This window comes from Schistosoma mansoni, chromosome W (genome assembly GCF_000237925.1).
Source record: "Schistosoma mansoni strain Puerto Rico chromosome W, complete genome".
Lineage (NCBI taxonomy): Eukaryota > Metazoa > Platyhelminthes > Trematoda > Strigeidida > Schistosomatidae > Schistosoma > Schistosoma mansoni.
Window position 1 is genome coordinate 25,698,050 of NC_031502.1, and position 21,864 is coordinate 25,719,913.

The window sequence follows — 21,864 nt, forward strand, 5'->3', positions numbered from 1 at the left end:
TGCCAGTGATAATTCATCTCTGACTTACCATACTTGTGAATTAAGGCTATATCGAGGCAATACGCACAGTATGCACATATGCCAATTAGAGACTGACCAGTTACAGTCCTAACACATCGATGGGAAGATTCAAACAAACAATACTAAGTGAATTTATTTGAACTTTATTTATGGATCATATTGTTACGGCAGACAAATGACGCATTCCATATCAGAACAAGACGTATAAGGAAATAGTATTCTTCTTGAAATTTACATCGCGAACTAACCATCGTTAGAGGACAACAGAAAACCCAGGAGCACAACATAATCATTTTGTGATACCACGAGATCTTTTTAAATATAATTTCATGGTATATATATATATATATATATATATATATATATAACGTAATTTTATAATAATATAAAAATGCGGTGCTTACCCTGGTTATGGCTTCTAAATAACGATAAAATCTCGTTGTGGAATCGACAATGGGTATCGGGGAATCACAAATTTTTCTTGATGTGTTTGTTGATTTTATGCTTTCTGGCCATTGATTATTGACTAGTAAGGAATTCAGTGCCAATAGACCAGATTTAACAGTCTCGTATACACTCAATGCAATAAACTGTCAGTTTTAATTTAAAAGGAAAAAGAAGGATTGGAAGATCACTTTACAACTCATGAACATTGGTGTGTAGATTAAGTTAAGTGTCCCTTATATGGTAGTAATGACTAGAACATCATCATTGTAAGGACAATGGAATTCATTTGACCAAGTGGTTCACTTTTTACCAGTAAAAAGTTGGGGGACATAGTCTATAAAAGAACTTCGGATTTCAGAGTCATTTCAAAATATCTCTGTATAACACCTTTCACATCGTTAGTTGCCTATTGAGATTTTGAGTGCTCATATTTAATCCACAGTCTAGTTTTGTTGTATGAACACTCTTCCTCACCAAAATGCAAACCACATTTTTCAAAATAACTTGATAGTGATTATGGGAATTTAATTCTGTAAATCTCATGACATGATATCTAAAGTTAGTCTATTGTTGGAGTGTTGGAAAAAAAATATATATATTAGATCACTTAGGTGGAACAGTGAATCGCTTATCGAATAAGTCATCAATCTATGAATTGTGTCAACTAAATACCAATCAATTTATGTTTTCACTTTAATCTAGGATACTGTTTAGGTGCTGATGTCATGTTTTCCATTTTTGGGTCGTTAGAAGTATGGAAAATATATTTGAATAGATTGAAAGTGTTCTATGGTGTGTTTGTTACTAAATTTCTAGAAACAGTTAGTAGGCATCTCCGGAAGTAATTTTCATGAGTATCATGAGTTATCAACAGCGTATACCTGGAGCCTTGCACTATAATGTTCGCTCAAAGATCTAAAATCATGTCATTTAGGCTGAAGTTAAAAAACGCAAGGTTGATGAGACAACTACTTTAGTTAAATTGATTTTATTATCAAGCTGTACAATGGTATATATATATATATAATTTTAGAGCTTGCTAATATGATTTGTTTATTCAGTTAAATATTCCCTCTAGTTTTAATCCATTATCACGCCCAGCCTTTCGGAACCTACTTTTTCAAGGATGATGACAGTTTTCCAAATAGGCTACCGATATATGTGCTTATTAGACGTTATTTATTTAAATTAATCTTACATTACTAAAGTTTTAAGTGTTTTCGTCCCTTCTCACCAACAGTCACAGAGTGAACATCAACTCTGAGATGGAGGTACATCCAGCTGACGAGTCCCAAATAGGACGAAACGCGCGTCCTGAATTCCACTACTAGCCACTATCCATCTCTGCCTACAATGCTTGTGAATTAAGGCTATATCGAGGCAATACGCACAGTATGCACATATGCCAATTAGAGACTGACCAGTTGCAGTCCTAAAAACATCAATGGGAAGATATGTAGTATCAGTTTATATGTTAAGCCCATATACTTCATTCTAGCTACTGGCCAAGCCAATTCACCTATACATTGAGTCATATTTTGATCTTTTAATTATTCGCTTATTAACCTTGACTATATTTTTATATGAGCGTAGGTGTATGCACACTTCGTATCTTATTCATCATATGTCTGTCATTCATTTTTGTCTGACTATAAATGTTGATTAACGCTTGCTTAAAATGGGTTGGCTTCCCCGCCATCTCCAATACGCATTATTTTCGCTTCACTCTCGAGTTGGCTTACCAGCCACCTCCAAAGCGCGCGTCATTTTGCTTCTCTCTCTTCTGTTCGCTTCATCGCTCTGATTCCCTGGCCAGATCAATGAGTGTAGAAAATATATGTATTTTAAATCCATTCTCGAATTTGACGTATTTAACTCCGTTGTTCACCAACGCGGATTAAGTCACTTATTACCATACGAGGATAGACAGTACGTATATTTTGACAACAAACAATCATTTATACGATCAAAAAGGAATCAGATTTATGGCGCTACAGAATTGGAGGCCTCGCCGAACGAACACGGACCGAAATTGGTAACTTCAACGTACGAACTCACAACAGATTCAAACAAACAATACTAAGTGAATTTACATTATGTTTTAAAAGTGTTTTCGTCCCTTCTCATCAATAGTCAAATGTTCATGAAGTGAATAAAATTAGTAATAAAATAAAAAAAATAATACACCAGAGTGCAAAAATACTCTCATTGCACGATATCAAAATATTAAACTATTTATCTTAGAAAAAGGCCGAATCATCAACCTAATTGTGATTACTCAGTAGTTCGTCGTAATCATACATATGTTTTTCAGATTATACTATTCAAGGTAATAAGTAATCTGATCTTATCAGCTTTTAACTAACTTGTTTAAAAGATTCGTTATTCCAAATTCTCCCGTGATAGTTTTGTATCATTTTCAATTCTTGTTGATCTGTACCGGCTGTGTCAACCTTCAGGCAATAAAGTTTGTTTAAATTATTGTATGTCAAACAGTTTCGCTCTCCAGTTACGTTCGATTCCACACATAAGAAATTACAATTAACATGCTCTTCATATATTATCCAATTTTGTACATCGGTTTGCTGGGATTTAGTTACACTTGTAAGTATATTCCATACTGTTGGCGAATCAACTAATAATAGCCATAGTTTAGTCATAACCACGCTTTTTATTTCTCCTATGGTCTGTGTTAATTGAGATTCATTCATTTGTGGCGGCAAAGTAAGATAGAATCGTCTCACAGACGGATAATCACGATAGTCTGAAAATGTGATTTGAGGACCTGGATTTAGAAAAAGCATACAAAAGATAAATACAGCTTAGAAATCACAGAGTCTTTTATAAACTTCGTTTTGAAGTCATCAAAAAGATTAAACTTATTGACAGAACAGATGTTTATAAAACGATGATTGCTTCTAAGGAATTGTTATGTTTATGAGGAATAAAAGAATATCGAAATGTCATACTATGCTTGAAGCTAGATTAAGTTAAAGTATTTGAACTGTCCTTTGGAATTTACAGAAAAAAAACAACAAACTTTTGTCGAGCTTCCCATTTTATTTTACACAGAATATTCTAGTACATAAACGTAAGGGGTAAACTAATGAAGTATATGCAACGACGCATCACCCTACACAAAGGTATTTCAGTTTATTACTGGTTTTTCCAGAGAATTATTAGGTCCTAGTGTAGTGAACGAGAACACAAGTGGGCGACAACTGATTAAATATCAATACAAAATTACACAGTATTTTGGTAAAATATGAGAACCATAAATAAAATAATTCATTTGAAAATATCCCATAAATTGTCTCAAGCTTTATCATTCCTTCATTGCCACAACAACAACTCTCTCCTTCCGTACTCTTCAATTCGATCTTCCCAACGTCCTTCAAGGTATTCTTCCGACTGGTGTTATATACTACTTATGTCAACATGAGTACCACACACCACACCAGTAGCGAATAAATGTTTTCTACTCAGGTGACTTTGTACACCTTAGAACTAGAATATGAGTCACTGTCAAAAAGATATAAATGGCACTTTACAAAATATTTCCTCTAGCTGACTGGAAATAAAACCTGAAATTTAAATTTATGACATATCGTCCAGAACAAATTGAGCAAACAAATTGACATATCATAGAGATCATGGTTGTACTTGATAGTTAGGAGTAATAATTAAGGTATTTGAAAGTTATATAGACAGGAATGTGTACTGTTAATTAGTTACTATTACTTTATCTATAATAATGAGAAAACATCAGCAGATGTCTATTGAAGCATTTTGAAGTCCTCATTAGTTTCATTTCATTGTTGTTGGATAAAAGTTCAGCTCTGTATGCACAAATTTTATCATAAGGCAGTACTGGATTTAGAATTGAAACTTATTTGTATTAATAAGTATTTATTGAATCAGGTGATAAATCTCCGGTGATATAAGGAGTCGTTCGTATTTGTTAGATAAGCAGGTTGCATTTTTCTACTATTCTATCGCTTTTTAGAAAAGTATATAAAACAATTCATAGAACAGTGCATATCAAGACGAATTGTTCTTATACAATTTTATTACATTTATTTATTATAGGGTTGAAGTGTTCAACGAAATCGTTGCTGTGAGACCATCATAATGTAAATGTGCAATTGAAGGACTTGTAGCTTACGTTAATTGTGTCAATTTAAGGTACATGATAGGCTGCACTGTTGACTTGGTCAATGAAGCCCCATTAAGTTGTAAGCAAAACGATTTACAATTTTATAATAGGTGAGACTGTTTTAAGTTCAGAAGATCATTTCAACCATACCATGTACTTACTAGTTCTTGGAAGTAACTCATTTCTAATGAAGGATTCAGAGAAACAAAAGAACATTTGATTACTTACTTATAGGCTAAACTTTCTAATTCTTATGGTCAATGACCATTACAGTGAGTTTTATTAAAAATCACTATTAATTCGGTTGACATATACAAATATCTATTAGCTACCAGCTGATAACTCGAGTTGATTCACTATTAATCATTTCTGTTTACGCTAATTAGATTTAGATTATAGGCATCCAAATAAATGAGACAGTTTTTTGAGAAACAAATGTGATTGAATAACAACTAGAAACTCTGTTCGGTATTTACTCACTTAAAAAATTTCCTTCTAGCTCTGATTAACTACATATAAGTTACTCACAATATATCTAGCAGTAAAATAATCCAAAGATCGAAAAATATTCACACAGTTAATGAACAGTAACATATCATTTTTATCCTATAATACATACCAGTCTCATCGCTTCCTCTAATTATAGTCTCTGTTCGAAGAGGACCAGAAATCGTATTCGCAAAAGCAGATAATGCAGATGCCAATGCTCCAGGAGGGAACTTTACTGATGGTATATTCAATTCTGTGATGAGATTTGATTTATTTAGGAGAGTTTGATTAATGTATAACGGTGGGCAGTCAAAATAATTAAGTGATATAATTCCGGAATCAATTTGTTGAGCTAATTTCTGAATACCACAACTGGCTTGCGATGGCGGTGTAAGATCAATCAAAAGATCTGGATGTTTTGCCGTATCATTTTGTATATTCAAGCAAACTGAAAGGAAGAATGATCAAGTGGTTCGCTATAAAATACCTCGTTTTTCAGCTGCTTGTAAGCAGTACAAAAAAACAACCTACAAATCGTTTAAGCTTTTGTATGAAAGCTGTGAAATGTCTGTGTATTAACATGGAAAGATTCCATACATATAATTGCGTATAAATTTAAATTACTAGTAGTGAATGCTTTCAGATGGATTAGATGTGCATATTTAGAATAGAGAAATTATAAATTAGTCTTAGATTTTACTTATTTCTAGTCTGTAGAGCAACTATTATTAATATTAGCTCTCTATTGTGTTAGTCACACAATTGCACTTACATGATTTATGTCTGACGTAAATATAATAAGCTAATCCATTTTATTACTTAATAAAATAAGAAGTTGAACACTATTCACACTAAACAGCCATAAGGTTTCAATCACAACGAAAATATTAACTCTGGATGTTCGTTACGCCAATACGTCAATAGAATTTTTAATTCTTCATTCTTGGTTCTATTGAACCAGAGGAGGAGGAAATATTTCAATAAGAAGTTCAATAATCGAACACTTTGCGAACACAGGTCACTCAATCAAGACATACTCTGCATTGAAAGTCATCTACAAGGTAAGTAGTAGTTCTCCAAAGACAATTATATTGAATCTTCTTAGCACTGACGAAGCGATAGCCATACATCTGAGAAAACCAGAATTGTGTGTCCAAAAGAAATTGGTACAACCTCTTCTTCTACTATGGTCTTAGTGTCTTATAATTTTTCTCTTTTATCTTCATACTCTTCTTCCTTTACAGCCATCTGCTTTCTCTTCCATCTTCTCCTTAAATCTCGTACCCCCCACTCTGGTTTATTTCTGTTTCTACGATCCTCCTGATTACATTTAATCTCAATTTCAACATTTTATCTTATCATCCTGAGTCATCCTTTACCAATGATGACTTTCCTATCTATCTTTTGATGAATATTTAAGCCATTAACAATCAAACGATTATTAAGTTTTCCTTGCTTAAATTATAAAAAATTATTTTGACACCTTTGTTTATTCTACCTTCACTGTCACCATGTCTAACAGAAGTTTATTATCGTTATTGTTGTAATTATTATCATCCTGAAAAATGAGTATATATATATTTGCGATTGTACAGCTTTGAAAATGAATTCACCAAAAAGAGAACTATTCGCTGAACCAATCTTTCTTGTTTAATATCTTAGTGGGTGTATTCCGTTTACTAGAATCAAATATAACCACCCAAAGTGATTGATGCGTCCTTCTTATACAGAATGGACATAATAATGGAAATTTATTCGAATGAGAAAACTACAACAGTCATATAAACTGAACATAGCCACTCACTGTTTTTGATAGAATTACTCCATGAACGTAAATCTTCGTGGTTAATTCTATGAAAATATGCAGTTACATATTTATCCGACATATTGTCTTGCAACAAATTATGTCTGTTAATTGCTAATTCTGCCGCTAGATTCAAATACGATTGTTCTTCTGGAAGAAATATCACTAAAGGCACAAAACAAGTTATTTCATTATTCATTTGGAATAAAATAACTTTTTCACAGGGAAGGTAAGAATGGTAGGAGAACTTGCAAGGTGTATGCACCCTGATATAGTAAAAAATTAGTTTATATTAGATAGTACTTTTTAGGTAGAATCTAAAATTTAAAATTCACATACTAACTTACTTATTTACGCCTGTTACTCCTCGTCGAGGAGCATAGGCCGCTCACCAGCATTCTCCATCCAACTCTGTCCTGAGCCTTCCTTTCCAGTTCTTTCCAGTTACTATTCATCCTTTTCATATCTGCTTCTATTTCCCGGCGTAGTGTGTTCTTTGGCCTTCCTCTTTTCCACTTCCCTTCCGGATTCCAAGTTAGGGATTGAGTCGTGATGCACGTTGGTGATTTCCTTAATGTATGTCCGATCCACTTCCAAAGTCTTTTCCTAATTTCCTCTTCAGCTGGAAGCTGGTTTGTCCTCTCCCATAAAACGCTGTTGCTGATAGTATCCGGACAATGGATGTTGAGTATTTTGCGTAGACAACTATTTATAAATACTTGCACCTTCCTGATGATGGTCGTAGTAGTTCTCCACGTTTCAGCTCCATACAGTAGGACTGTCTTGATATTCGTATTAAAGATTCTCACTCTGAAGTAAGTGGACAGTTGCTTTGAGTTCCATATGTTCTTCAATTGTAAAAATGCTGCCCTTGCTTTGCCAATCCTCGCCTTTACATCTGCATCAGATCCTCCTTGTTTATCAGCGATGCTCCCCAGGTACTTGAATGTTTCCACCTCTTCCAGAGTTTCTCCATCAAGTGTGATTGGGTTGGTGTTCTCCGTGTTGCATTTGAGAATCTTGCTTTTACCTTTGTGAATGTGGAGGCCTATCGATGCGGAGGCTGCTGCTACATTTGCGGTCTTCATCTGCATTTGTTCGTGTGTATGAGAGAGGTGGGCTAGGTCATCTGCGAAGTCCAAATCATCTAATTGATTCTGAGAAGTCCATTGTATTCCGTATTTCCCGTCAGATGTCGAATTCTTCATAATCCAGTCAATCACTAGAAGGAAGAGGAATGGGGAGAGTAGACAGCCTTGTCTGACTCCGGTCCTTACTGGAAATGCATCTGTCAGCTGTCTTCCATGCATGACTTTGCACTGTAGTCCATCGTATGAGTTTTGGATAATGTTGACAATCTTTTCAGGAACTCCATAGTGTCGAAGAAGTTTCCATAATGTTCTCCTGTCCACGCTGTCAAACGCCTTCTCATAGTCAATGAAGTTGACGTATAGTGATGAGTTCCACTCAACTGATTGTTCAACGATGATTCGTAGTGTCGCAATATGGTCTGTGCACGACCTATCCTTACGGAATCCAGCCTGTTGATCTCGAAGTTGGGCGTCTACTGCGTCTTTCATCCGATTCAGCAGCACTCTGTTGAAAACTTTTCCTGGTACTGATAACAAACTGATGCCTCTGTAGTTCTCACATTTGCTCAGATCTCCTTTCTTTGGTATCTTGATGAGATATCATTCTTTCCAGTCCATTGGAACTTGTTCCTCTTCCCAAATCTTCTTGAATAGAAGGTGAAGCATATTTGCAGTTATTTCAATGTCTGACTTCAGTGCTTCTGCTGGTATATTGTCAGGTCCTGCCGCCTTCCCACTTTTGATTTGTCTGATGGCCATCTTGATTTCTTCGATCGTTGGTGGAGTGACATCTATAGGAAGGTCAGTGTGGGCTGCTTCGATGTTCGGTGGGTTCAATGGGGCTGGTCTATTCAGCAGTTCTTCGAAGTATTCTGCCCATCTTTTCCTCTGTTCTTGAATCTCAGTGATTGTCTTTCCTTCTTTGTCCTTGACTGGTCTCTCTGGTTTGCTATATCTTCCTGCCAATTTCTTCGTTGTATCATATAGTTGTCTCATATTCCCTTCTCTTGAAGCTTTTTCCGCCGCCGTTGCTAGTTCTCCCATGTATTTCTGTTTGTCGGCTTTAATGCTTTTCTTCACTTCCCTGTTTGCTTCTGCGTAGTCTGCTTGTGCTTTAACTTTCTCTGCTCGTGTTCGGCTGTTGTTAATTGCTAGTTTCTTGTTTTTCCTTTCTTGAATTTTGTCCAGGGTTCCCATAGATATCCATTCCTTGTGATGATGCTTCTTAGGACCAAGAACCTCCTGACACGTTGAAGTTAGTGCTTCTTTTATCCCTTTCCAGTTGTCCTCCGTCGTAGTTTCTTGTTCATTCAGTAGATCCTGTAGAGCTTGGAACCTGTTGTTGATAGTTATCTTGAATTCACGGGGCTTGTCAGTATCTCGAAGGAAGGCTGTATTGAACCTTTGTAGTGCTGTTTGTCCAGTTGTCCAGTGTTTCTTTAGCTTCAGTCTCATCTTGGCCACAACCAGGTGGTGATCTGAAGCTATGTCAGCTCCTCTCCGGATTCTCACATCTTCCATTGATCTTAGGAATTTTTTGTTGATACAGATGTGATCTATCTGGTTCTCTGTGGTTTGGTCCGGTGAGATCCATGTAGCTTTGTGTATGCGTTTGTGTGGGAATATTGTGCCGCCTATAACCAATTTGTTGAATGCACACCGGTTTGCAAGTCTCTCCCCATTTTCATTTCTCTCTCCTAGTCCATGTCGTCCAATTACATCTTCATATCCTGTGTTGTCCACTCCAACTTTAGCATTTAGATCTCCCATCAGGATGGTCAGGTCCTTTTGTGAGCAATTCTCTATAATTGATTGCAGCCTTTCATAGAACTGATCTTTATCATCGTCGTTGCTGTCATTGGTGGGTGCATAACATTGGATAACGTTCATTGTGATCCCTTGCTTCTTTGTTCTGAATGATGCCTTGATTATCCTGGGTCCATGAGATTCCCATCACACAAGTGCATTTCGTGCTTCTTTGGATAGCATTAGAGCAACTCCCTGAGTGTGTGGAGCATTTTCCCCTTCGTGACCGGAGTACAGCAGCATCTCTCCTGTACCTAGCCTTTGTTGTCCAGTTTGTGTCCAATGGGTTTCGCTGATTCCGAGTACTGCCAAGTTGTATCTCCTCGTTTCCATTGCTATTTGGCTGGTCTTTCCTGTCTCCCACATTGTCCGGACGTTCCATGTACCTATAAAGAGTGTTGCTCTGGTTGTTAGAAGGTGCATCGGTCTCGTGACTTCCGAATAATTTCGGCTTTTATCACGAGACGTCATAATTATTCCTTCAACTCCCAGGGCAGAGTTTAAATGGTTTGAATAATTTTTTCTGGTTAGCGTTTTTTAGCGAGTTAGCTTTTCTACGGGATGGGGTCGCTAACCCCATGCCCAACCCTCCTCCTTTACCCGGGCTTGGGACCGGCAGTAACTCTAGAAGAGCTACAGGCATAAATTGATAAAAATGTGACTCATAGCATCTTTGAGTTTCAGTAAATGTTGTTTGATCTAAATCATATTTTGTTCTTTCAAGTGATCGTTCAATATTTTGTTTGATTTATCTGCTTTCAAAGAAACTCTCACAAAACGATTTAGTAATAATGAAATCAGTGATGATATGAAAAGTCACTTCTAGCTTCCAGTCTAAAGCAATTGTTTCGATAAACGGTTACGTTTTAATTTGAATGGATTGATCCGAAACGACATGAAAATAGTCAAAATTTAGGATCCTGGAGTATATATGATGTATATATAAGTCCCATTGACCAACTGCTCTCTGATTTTTCCAAGTTTTCCATGAATCTGACCAACGTTGTTAGCTAGAACAGTAATTTAAAAGTAATAAGAAAATGTGGTCTTTGTACGAACTAATGATTCTTTTGTACTTGATCGCCTACTGATTTCGAATTCCAAATATAATACGTTCATTTGTGCTCATCTAGTTCTATTTGCTGTAAATTTCACTGTTCCAGGAATTCCTATTTGGTACGATAATTTGAATACTTCTAATCATCGTAGAAAATTACATTTCAAAGCAAACATAATGATTTTACCTAGTTGAAGGCTTCTCCACAGACTGAAAGTCCGTCATGACACGAGCGAACAGATGAAAGACATGTTGCATGAAGTCTACATCCTTAAGTAATTGCGTCACGCTAACGTCCTACCGTTATTAGAAATAAATAATTTCTTTCCCTGGAGATCATTCAAGATTGATGAAAGGAGATAATTCAACGAGTCAGCATGCGAAGAAGCAAGGAGGCTACTGAAACAGGATTTTGAAGTACTAAATTTGATTTTAATTCGAATAGAATCAATATTTTTTCAAACCTAGTTTTTTCAGAATTATTTCTTTGTGGCACCCTTCTTTAACAATGAAAAACTGATTTTATATCAGAGTTTAACATAAATATTCAACTAAGGAGTTGGTTAACATGACCATGTGGTGTTGTTGAGGTTTATAGAAACAAGAGTGTGACTCTAAGTACTGTGTAAATTCAATAGTTTGGCTCGCTGGGTTTGAATGCTTTGAAGAAACACTGGACCTTAAACAGAAAATTAGTTTTCATTCAGCTGTCTTAATTTTTGTTCATCTGAAAGCAACAAATAACAGATTTATCCAAACAGTGCATTGAAAAGTTAAACAGTTTTCTTTGCTTCCACCCTATGAACATCGAATACTGTATACTATAATATTTAAAGTTGTTTACCAAAGTTGAAAACATGTCTCATTTTACACTCGGTCTTAGAATGTTCGGCTGATGCTTACGTAAATTAGTTTACCTTTAAATAAAATATAATGATATGTTATACAACAGGTTGTGAGGCATAATTATTGATAGCTAAAACTGAACGGTGATCATTATTTTTCTTAGTTATCGAGTTATTTAACAAAAAAGTAGCTGCTTACTAAAGTTTGTACTCTAAACAGTCAACAAACAATGAACAAGTAATTAGCTATATTGCATTTTTTACTTAAATAAAAGCTAGAACTGATTTGTTCTGTTTTTCATTAGGTTAACTGGTTGGAGAATGTTGATGAGAATCTGCCATTGACTTGATGTTTCAAAAGAAATGTGATCACAAAACTTGAACTTCTGGATTAAATTTGTGACATTAAAACATGATATTGTTATCAGCTCGTGTTCTTATGAAATTAAAATGTGGGTTATTAAACCACAAGAGTGAAATTGTTTAGGTTTTAATGACTTACCCAAATGGACGCTACGACAATAACGAGAATAAACTAGAAATAGATTTAATAGAATGAAACCTTTAATTATTGTATTCATGTTGTTTAGCATACTGTTCAGAAGCAAAAGATTTATGCGCAGATAAACTGGGATATAAAAAAATAATGTTGGTGGTTTGGAGAATGTTTTATAATACTAACCAACCAATTACAATCAAGTAACTTTTTAAATTCTGTCTTCCTTCTTATTGGTTGATCACAATTAACTAACATCGATACGATTTTGAATCACTTTTAAATTTAAATTCATTTAGCATTGTTTGTTTGAATCTTCCCATTGATGTTTTTAGGACTGCAACTGGTCAGTCTCTAATTGGCATATGTGCATATTGCCTCGATATAGCCTAAATTCACAAGTATGGTAAGCAGAGATGGATAGTGGCTAGTAGTGGAATTCAGGACGCACGTTTCGTCCTATTTGGGACTCGTCAGCTGGATGTACCTGCATCTCAGAGTTGATGTTCACTCTGGGACTCAGTGGCCGAGTGGATAACGCGATGGCGTTTCAAGCGAAAGGTACTGGGTTCGAGTCCCACAGTGGACACCAATTCTGAGATGCAGGCACATCCAGTTGACGAGTCCCAAATAGGACGAAACGCGCGTCCTGGATTTCACTGTTAGCCACTATCCATCTCTGCTTACCACTTTTAAATTTGTTTCTATTTTGTGATATCCACTTTGCTCTAATTAATTTTACTTTTTAGAATGGGACAAGTTGACACCATTATTAAACATGAATTATATATTTAAAAAAAAAAACGGTTGGTCCTTAAAATTTATTAATTCATGAGCTGTATTGTTCAGGGAAAAACAGAACAGTATAAAAAGTTCAACTCCATTAGAGTAGGATCAGATCACGCTTAGTATTGCTCACCTAATAATCCTGTTTAAAATAAATATTATCATTTAAAAATGATACAGTTCCATAGTATGCATATCAACAAAGTATCTTGTGTAGGAGTAAGCATCAAAAGAGGGAATATCAGTTAATCCAGGGACAAAAAGATAAAATAATGTCATAAGTATATTAACCGACTAAATGTAATAAATCAAAAGTGAGGATCCAAATACCGATTTATGAATCTGTTTCCATAATCATTGACAAGTAGTTTAATGCGTGCTTCTACCTGCTTGAACATTTTATTCTACACTGTTGCTGGATGCCAGAAACCAACCGTTCCATTTTCAATACATTTAAACTCTTTTGTTTTTTCAAAGCATCTTCCACAATGTAAATGTGGATATTTCACAGTACAATTAGGATAATTAGTTCGCTATGGCCTCCTCGTCTTGAGACTTTGTAATATATTTATACATAGACGTTAATATGCTGATATTGGCTAAACATTCATAATCAGTCGTGATAGTTGAGGGATTTACTTTGTATATAGTTTGCTAAGTTCGTTGAAGATGCACATATACAACTTTATACTTTCGTTATTCATTAGAATGTAAACCAAGAGAATAGTAGCATTGAATTCCACAGCATAATCTGTGTAGATCTGTGTAAACAGAAGCGAAGAGGTCCTGACTGTTCCATTCCTGATTCTGAGTTGTAGGAAATATCAAAATTCATTTTTCTCCTAGTTCAATATCATGCAGAAGGGAGTTTCGACTCTCGTAGCCTACTTGTTTTCAGACGACTGTATTCGATTAATTCGGACTCAGAAAGAATACTAGATCACAGCTGGAAGATGAGCTGAAGCTTCAATCGTCAAACCGGCAGCTGTCTTAGCTATGATTTGATGATATTCAATCTTTTATTACAGAGATTACTATTTTGCTTCTAAGTTAGCTTTATCTTGAACATGATTAGGTTTATTTGGTTGATCTGCATTAAAATCATATTTTGCATAAGAGCGAGATCTACACTTTACCGTCCGATAATCCATACATCTTCATAACTTTTTGTCGTTAATCTGTTTCCTTTTAATGGTGTAGTTATTCAGTATCAGTAAACCAACGGCCTTTTTACTTTTTACATATACTGGTTCCATTCCGACGAAACGTAAAACATATAATCTGGAATGTAATTCATAACCTTTAGGCATATTTTGTTTCCTTTTGAACTCTGCTCACATAATGTGTTGTGAACCGAACAGATAATAATCTACTTTATGTGAGTTCATGCTTTCGCAAAAATGAATTGTAATTGAGTTTAGCATCTTTACATTGTTTGTTATTTCTAGCAGCTTTAGATGTCGAGTTAAGTCATTTTAAAGCGAACTAATAGCTATTTCTCATTCATCCTGTTCGATAATGGGATTTGTTGGTCCTTATTGAAGTAAAACCTAATTAGTTTTATCTATGATATTATCACTGATTGAGTCACAATGCATTGTGATTTTGTCAAGTAATAATCGCTCATCTAAATTAATCTAATCTATTTTTTCCTATTTCGGCCCCCAAATGCCCTGGTACGGCCGAGAGTGGGGAGAGTCCGCTCTCTCTCTCCAAATGCTCTCACATGGCCACGCGAATATATAGCCTCTTCCAGGGAAGTCCTACTCACTGCCTTCAGGAGGCAGGGGTGTTGTTCACGAAAAGCGAATGTTCGGCACTTTAACCGGGTTGGTAGACACGGAAAGTTTACCTAGGGGAGTTGGATAACCCTGATTCCAAACCAATGGTGTACATGGGCTCCAGTATCCTGAGGGAACAAATAGCGTACGAATCATTCGTTGGTCACCGGCTACCATGGGACAGCATCTCCTTACGATGCTCCACTGCCTTGTGGATCAGACCTTTAGGTCAAAGTCTCGGGGTGTGGCCCCCTAAGAAAACCGCCTGCTTCAGTCTGGGCACCTGGGCAGTATCACAGCCCTCACACAAATCAAATGAGATTTGTGAGGCGCATATTTATCTGGTGCTTTTTTGTACCAATATTTATGTGTTTAAATAATAATAATAATAAATTATCAAACTCGTTTCACAAAAAGTAGGCTGTCTCATCATTAAAATCTAATCACTCATTTAGATAATCAAAATAGTTACTGTCATATTGAAATTGCAGATATATAAAGAATGAGACTCTTTGAAATAACTCTTCATAGGGCTTTATAGAGGTACATCTGAATTAGCGTTCCAAATACACAGCTTTGTTTAAGACACCTAAAAATTACAGTATATGAATTAAGGATTGTTAAGGAAGTAAAATTGTTCAAAAACACTGGTTTAAACAGGTCATACAAGTAGAGTTTACACAAACATGCATATAATTAAAGAGATGTATTCATTTCCAGCTATTTGTGTAGGATAAAAGGTGATTTTCGTTTTTCAAATAGGACAGTATGACATTTTGTACGATTTTTTTATGAGGACAAAAGATCCATTAATTAATGTGGGACAGAATTTAAATGTATTTCCAACATTTTCGCTTGTGAATTGATTAATAATAATAGTAACGGTGATGAATACTTTCATGTTTGTTTATTTAATTAGTTAAATAAGCTCAATAGTTTGATGAATGTTTCTTTATTTACTAGGAAATAAGAGTCAAATCAAACAAATATAAAAAAATGACTTATTCTCATACGAAGTCACCATAACAACAAATTGCCCAGATAGAAAAGTACAAAGATTGTTTGATTTATTAAGATGTACTCTGATGACCTGAGTTTGTTTTTAAAGGAATTGAACATACTTCTAGTTGCTTATTACGGTGACTATTTGTATTAGATTGAAATAAAATTTGATCGAGAATTGTTATCAGCTTCGTGACTTTTGAGAACCAGCTAGTACTGAACAAATATTCTGTGCTGTCTTTTGTCTCTTTGGAGATGATCATCTAAGATAGATCAAACCAAGGTCTTCGTTACAATATTATTCAGTTAGTCTCTATTCAAAATTCAATCATTTTGAGATATAGAGATTTTTTCAATTTTATAAGAGGGCAACTTTCTAAGTTATTCGACACTATTCTTATTATGAAAAGGTGTATATATGTTGTGCGCTGACAGTTTAAGTATTCCAGAATATTACCTTTCTTCAAGTATGATGAAGACATAGGAAGACAGTTTACAATCGACTGTCGACCTATTAGTCAAGTTCAAATCCAATTATCGTATTTTGAGATTAGTGTTTAGTGGTTCTGTTGGCTCTAAAACAATGATCACGATTGACGGGTATGGACATTAATGTATTTTTTATATGATTTAGATTCATAATTTTTTATGCTGTGTTACAAATTTAATTTACACAAGGGTGGAATCGGTTGTTGGAAATACTAGTAGTGAGCAAAACGAAGCAATCATTTTATGATCCAAGTATATATTGAAGGCAATTGTTTTGAAAAATTTATATCTGTGGTCCCAGTTCAGTTGATAGTGACAGTAAGTTATATTTTAATGAGTGCTTAAACTGGACAAAAATTGATAAGAGTTCAGTGTTAATAAATTTATCGAAAAGTCGGAGGTTGTAATTTAGTGGAAAAAAAATCTTCTTAAGATTGTTTTCATTAGTCCTCTAAAAAAAAGACGTGCTTGCAAGAGGAGATAAAGCTTAATTATACAGGGCTATTTTGTATCCATTCATACATTACCTTAACATTTTTTGTTTCATGATCACTCCTTATGTTTACGTTATTTTTAGTATTAGACTATGTCAATATACAGTTCATTTAAACTGATTTTAAGTCAATGAAAAGTGAATCATTATAATTATCGGATTGTATGTATAGAGACTGATAAACTGTAATCCTAAACATCAACAACGGGAAAATACGGAGCCTCAAAAAGGTTATATCCTTTGAGAGAGATAATGGTTTACTGAACTCAGTGACTAATGAGTAGAAGTTTGAAGCAAAAAGTACTAAATTCGCGTCCCATTGTTAAGCCTGACACTGGAATCCAACTGATGAGTCCTAAATAGGATTAAACAAAAGCCCTCGATTCCACTGCTAAGTGCTATCCTACCTTAATAAAACTCAAAAACGAATTGTTGTCACTTCCATATATCTCTTTAAAATGATTTTTGAGTTTGTTTTTCAAGTCACTCACTAAAATTTATCCCTTTAAAAGCAAAAAATATATATTTCTACAGAAAACTATTATTAATGTGACATAAAAATTCACATGAAACGAAGTGTGTGTAAAAACAATAAAATATGGATGATTTTCTAATCACACGATAGACAATAATATTGTGTTAAGCAGGTTCAATAAGCGATAATAAACGTAGAGTGGCGACTGCATAAGGAATCATTGAAAAACTGTCATTAATCAGGCTTAAATAATCTCCCACATATTACAAAAGACAGAGAAAACAATATCCAGAACTCAATTGAAAATAAGAATTAAAAATATGATATAATTATAATGATAAACGTAATGTATACGTCCTGATCTCTGGATTTTTCTGATTGTTAATTGACCAAGGTTTAAAAACTGATGCATGATACTATGGGTTAAAATTATTGATTTACAGGTTCTTGTAGTTTAATCAAATCTATAAATATTTGTTCTAGAGTCGTTTGACTAATTGAATAATTCAGTAGTCCGAGACGTGTTTTATTCGTTTCCATCAAGTTGAATATATGACTTAAGCGTATTTGATTTCTCCCCATCTGTTGGCAAATGATATGCTAGTACGCCCTGTAAATAAACACCACATGTCTCGCGTCAATGATCAAAAGTGAAGTAGACATACCCCTTTACCCATTGAAAATACTTATAAATGTCACGTATACAGTAGAAAAAATATCACCTTAAAACTTTGTGCCCTTGACCAGAGTTAGCTGGAATCTACCAGGTGAGTAATACAATACGACCACTGTAACATGAGTAGTGCATACAGTCCTGATTCCAAAATAATAAAACCGACAGAATGTTGAAGTCTTTAACTCACAACCGAGTGGTACTATTAGCGCTTACAATTCGAGTGTGGTACATCCACGTACCTGGTGCATGAATTTCTTAATTTTTTTAGTTGTTCTTGGAAAAACATGAAATACACCTTAATAAGTTATCATTACAATGACAAATAAACAGAATGTTACAGGTTCATATGAACACAATAATGCAACAACCAAGGTGTTTTGCTCTAAATAATCGAAATTGAAATTAGTTATTGAGTTTTAATAAGTAGCATAATGTAATATACAAAAATAACCAAATATGAAGAAATATCAGATTAAGAAATTTTACCATGGAGAAAGAATGCATTTACCTGATGTCGGTCAACTAAACGTGCATCAGGAAATTCACGTTTAATAAAACTATCCACATTATCTACTGCATTAATTAATGACAACTGATGTGGGACATGGGGACTAATGACAACACTGGGAACATAGGAACTTGATGTTGATGACACGGTTGGTTCAGTATTAAGTGAACTGAGATGATGATTTACCATTGGAATCCTCACTTGTACATTAAGACTATAGCCATGACCGAAACGTGCTTTTAGGTGTTGGCACGTTCCTAAACATTTCATTCTACCATTGACAATAATACTGACACGAGAACATAATGCTTCACATTCTTCCATACTGAAAACAGAAAACGAACGAAGGAGAAAAATTATTCGAACCAAATCATAATGAAACGAAAGGTTCCTCAACTGTTATTTGAGCACAAAAACATAAATAGTATCCATTTCCGTTGGCCTACTGTAAATTGACACCGTTAGTGATGATAATCATAGGAACAAAGTTATAATGTTAGATAGACATTAATGTGGTTAGACAAGCTTGTCACAACAAAACAGATGGTGCAGATGGTATAAAGAACATCATTCATGATTCAGGTATAATATGACTAGGATGTTTTGGAAAACAGGTCCGAGCAAAAAAATTACTTCGGTCTCTTCGAATGCAAAGTCATCTACTAATGACAGAATAGCTATATATTGTCTACATTAAACTATATAGCATATATGTATCTGGTGAAGTTAACTTGTTTGTACGAAACTAGAGTATGTATTGTTTTCAGATATGAAAGGCATTATTGATCATGAAAATATAATGTGTATTTCGAACCACCTGAAATACTTCAACGTTGAATTATTAGGAAATCAATCCAAGTATGCCTGATCTGAGGGATAAAATATAATAGGTATTCTCGTCAGAAGTTAAATTGGTGAAAATTGTACAAAACTCTGATGATAGGTAGCGAATTTACCGGAACGTTTTTACCCAATAACAAACACTATTATTTGATTTTATCTCATTTTACAAACTGTTTTCCCGAGCTATTAGATTTGAGAGGGCATTTAACTGAACATGTTAGACGTGACAATCGATCGACCGAATCCACCAGAGAATGTACTAAGGCCCGTCCCTCTAACAATCTACATATAGTAGAAGTGATACAAATGAACCGTTATTTTGCGCCAACCCAGTTGATACACTTTCATCGTGAAGTTGTCTTATCTACCAGTTTAAATGAGAAAATATATCGATTTGAGTATTTGTTGTAAGGTGATTAGACTGGAAGAATACGTAATGGCGCAGTGAATAAAGGATAGGTAAGTGAACACAATACACAAGATTTTGTAGCAAAAGGATTCGGCATTACGTATTCCTGACCAGTCAAAAAGTGAAAACGTTTGTTCAACGTTCAGATGATTTCTACGAACTAATGTCACACGATTTCGAAATCTAGTTGACAGTCAAGGACACATGATTTTTTATTGTTGTTTTCTACAGGCCTTAAAAACGAAAACGTTATATATTAAGTATGTTACATATTTTGGTTAAATGTTATGGAAATAAGAAAAAGCCTAACTTAAATTACTTAGCTTACTTATGTTCTGAGTATTCACATTTAAATAAAAACAATAAGATTGTCAACTTTATAAGTAAATAATATGTATACGTAAATAATTGAAAACACAACAAAAATGTATCATACCTATGTGAGCTGAGTACCAGTGTACGTCCTTGACGTCTATATTTTAAGAGCAAATCCCAAATATGTCTACGTGATATTGGATCTACACCGGTAGTAGGTTCATCTAAACAAATAAGCGGAGTTTCACCAACAAGAGCTATTGCTACACTTAACTTTCGTCGATTTCCACCACTGTATCGACTGACTAAAACGTGAGCAAGACTGGTTAAGTTTAGATCACTTAATAGTTGATCGATTTCTGTATTCAAAAGCCCTTCATGAACTCCACGTAGACGAGCAAACAACTGCAATGTTTCATGTCCAGTAAGATACGGTAAGAGTGCATCAAATTGTGGACAGTAACCCAAAGACTGTTGTGCCTAGTAGGATAGAACAAAGATAAAATCCAATTATCATGGCTTTCTGTAACATTTGAAACGATTATATATGAGAATCGAAGTGGATCGGTATAACGATTAGAGTCGATTAGATGGTCAAGAATGAAACTACTAATTGATTTCCTATCACCCTTTTAGAACCACACAAGTTCCCGTATCCCACTTGAAAGCAAGCGCTGGCTACGGCCAATGTACCTTGCTCCACAAGAGCAGGTGAACTGGCAGATGTTAGAAGTTTCATTTTTGACCATCTAATAGACTCTAATCATTCTACTGATCCACAGTTTGATTTTAAGGTTGTGTATATGATTCATCCAAATCTACCTAGATTTCTTCGTATCCAACTCTTTAAAATTGCAGAAGCTCTTACCGTCCATGAGATCAAGTCAGAATCGTCTATACAAAAGAAGTACGTTCTATAGTGATCGTTGCCTCGACCTTAATCTATTACTATTATTGCATTTCTACGTTTACTTATATCTCATATTCTCATGATTTTATTCATAATTGTTCATGATATCATTACATTTATTTTTCACGTCTCGATTATCTTTAATTACCTTCAATTATCGTAACAAAAACATTTTAATCATCTTACTGCATTCACATACATTATAATTCGTTAGTAACTTATTAAGTCTATTGTTAGTATTCACATTACGTGATCTAGTTTTTGCTAAATCATCAATCGATATCTGACTAGTGACAAAACATGAATAAATTACTTGAGGACAGAAAACTTGCTTTTCGTAAATTTCTATTTAAATCGTGCCCAACAACTATTATATGTCCAGAAGAAGGTTCCAAATCCCCCGTTATCATTCGAAAGGTTGTTGTCTTCCCAGCACCATTTACGCCTAATAAACCGAAACATTCTGATGGAGGAATAGCTAAGGATAAGCGGTCTACTGCAGGTTTTCTGCTTTGTTTACACCGTGGATTAACTGATCCATAAGTTTTACTAACGCGACATAGTGCAAGGCTAAATAATAAAGAGAGAAATATATGTATGGGAATATCATTGGTCGAAACATTACATTACAATTGTATGGAAAACAAGAGTGAAAAAAATTATAAACCAAATAATGCCAGATGAATTATGTAATCTGAATAAACTATATTTTCAATATTATTCTAAGAGGAATTGATATGCTTGATGCTATTACGAGTTCACTTTACTCGGTAAACGAGACGAAGGTCAATGACAAGTGCCACGATAGGCTATTCTAATCCGTTGTCCCCGGCCCTGCTAACTAGATCAAGAAGTCTTGATGAGGCGTAGAAAACGTATTCTACAAACACCCACAAAATACGAGGCCACTAAACACACAAATTAAGCTTATTTATACAATGATAGAAAAGCCCTTGGGAGAGCCA

At 34.8% G+C, this 21,864-nt stretch overlaps 1 protein-coding gene across 1 annotated transcript in view; it reads right to left on the reverse strand.

Moving 5' to 3' along the window:
* Positions 1-21,864, reverse strand: part of Smp_165800 (putative atp-binding cassette transporter) — a gene marked incomplete at both ends in the record, with an annotated part of 87,689 nt that overhangs the window by 21,327 nt on the left and 44,498 nt on the right. Inside the window, 8 exons of the mRNA XM_018789133.1 lie at positions 2,835-3,103; positions 5,244-5,561; positions 6,918-7,183; positions 11,059-11,168; positions 18,423-18,506; positions 18,609-18,747; positions 20,111-20,469; positions 21,268-21,406. Coding sequence (XP_018654606.1) covers positions 2,835-3,103; positions 5,244-5,561; positions 6,918-7,183; positions 11,059-11,168; positions 18,423-18,506; positions 18,609-18,747; positions 20,111-20,469; positions 21,268-21,406 — 1,684 coding nt within the window. The remainder of the gene's footprint in view (positions 1-2,834; positions 3,104-5,243; positions 5,562-6,917; positions 7,184-11,058; positions 11,169-18,422; positions 18,507-18,608; positions 18,748-20,110; positions 20,470-21,267; positions 21,407-21,864) is intronic.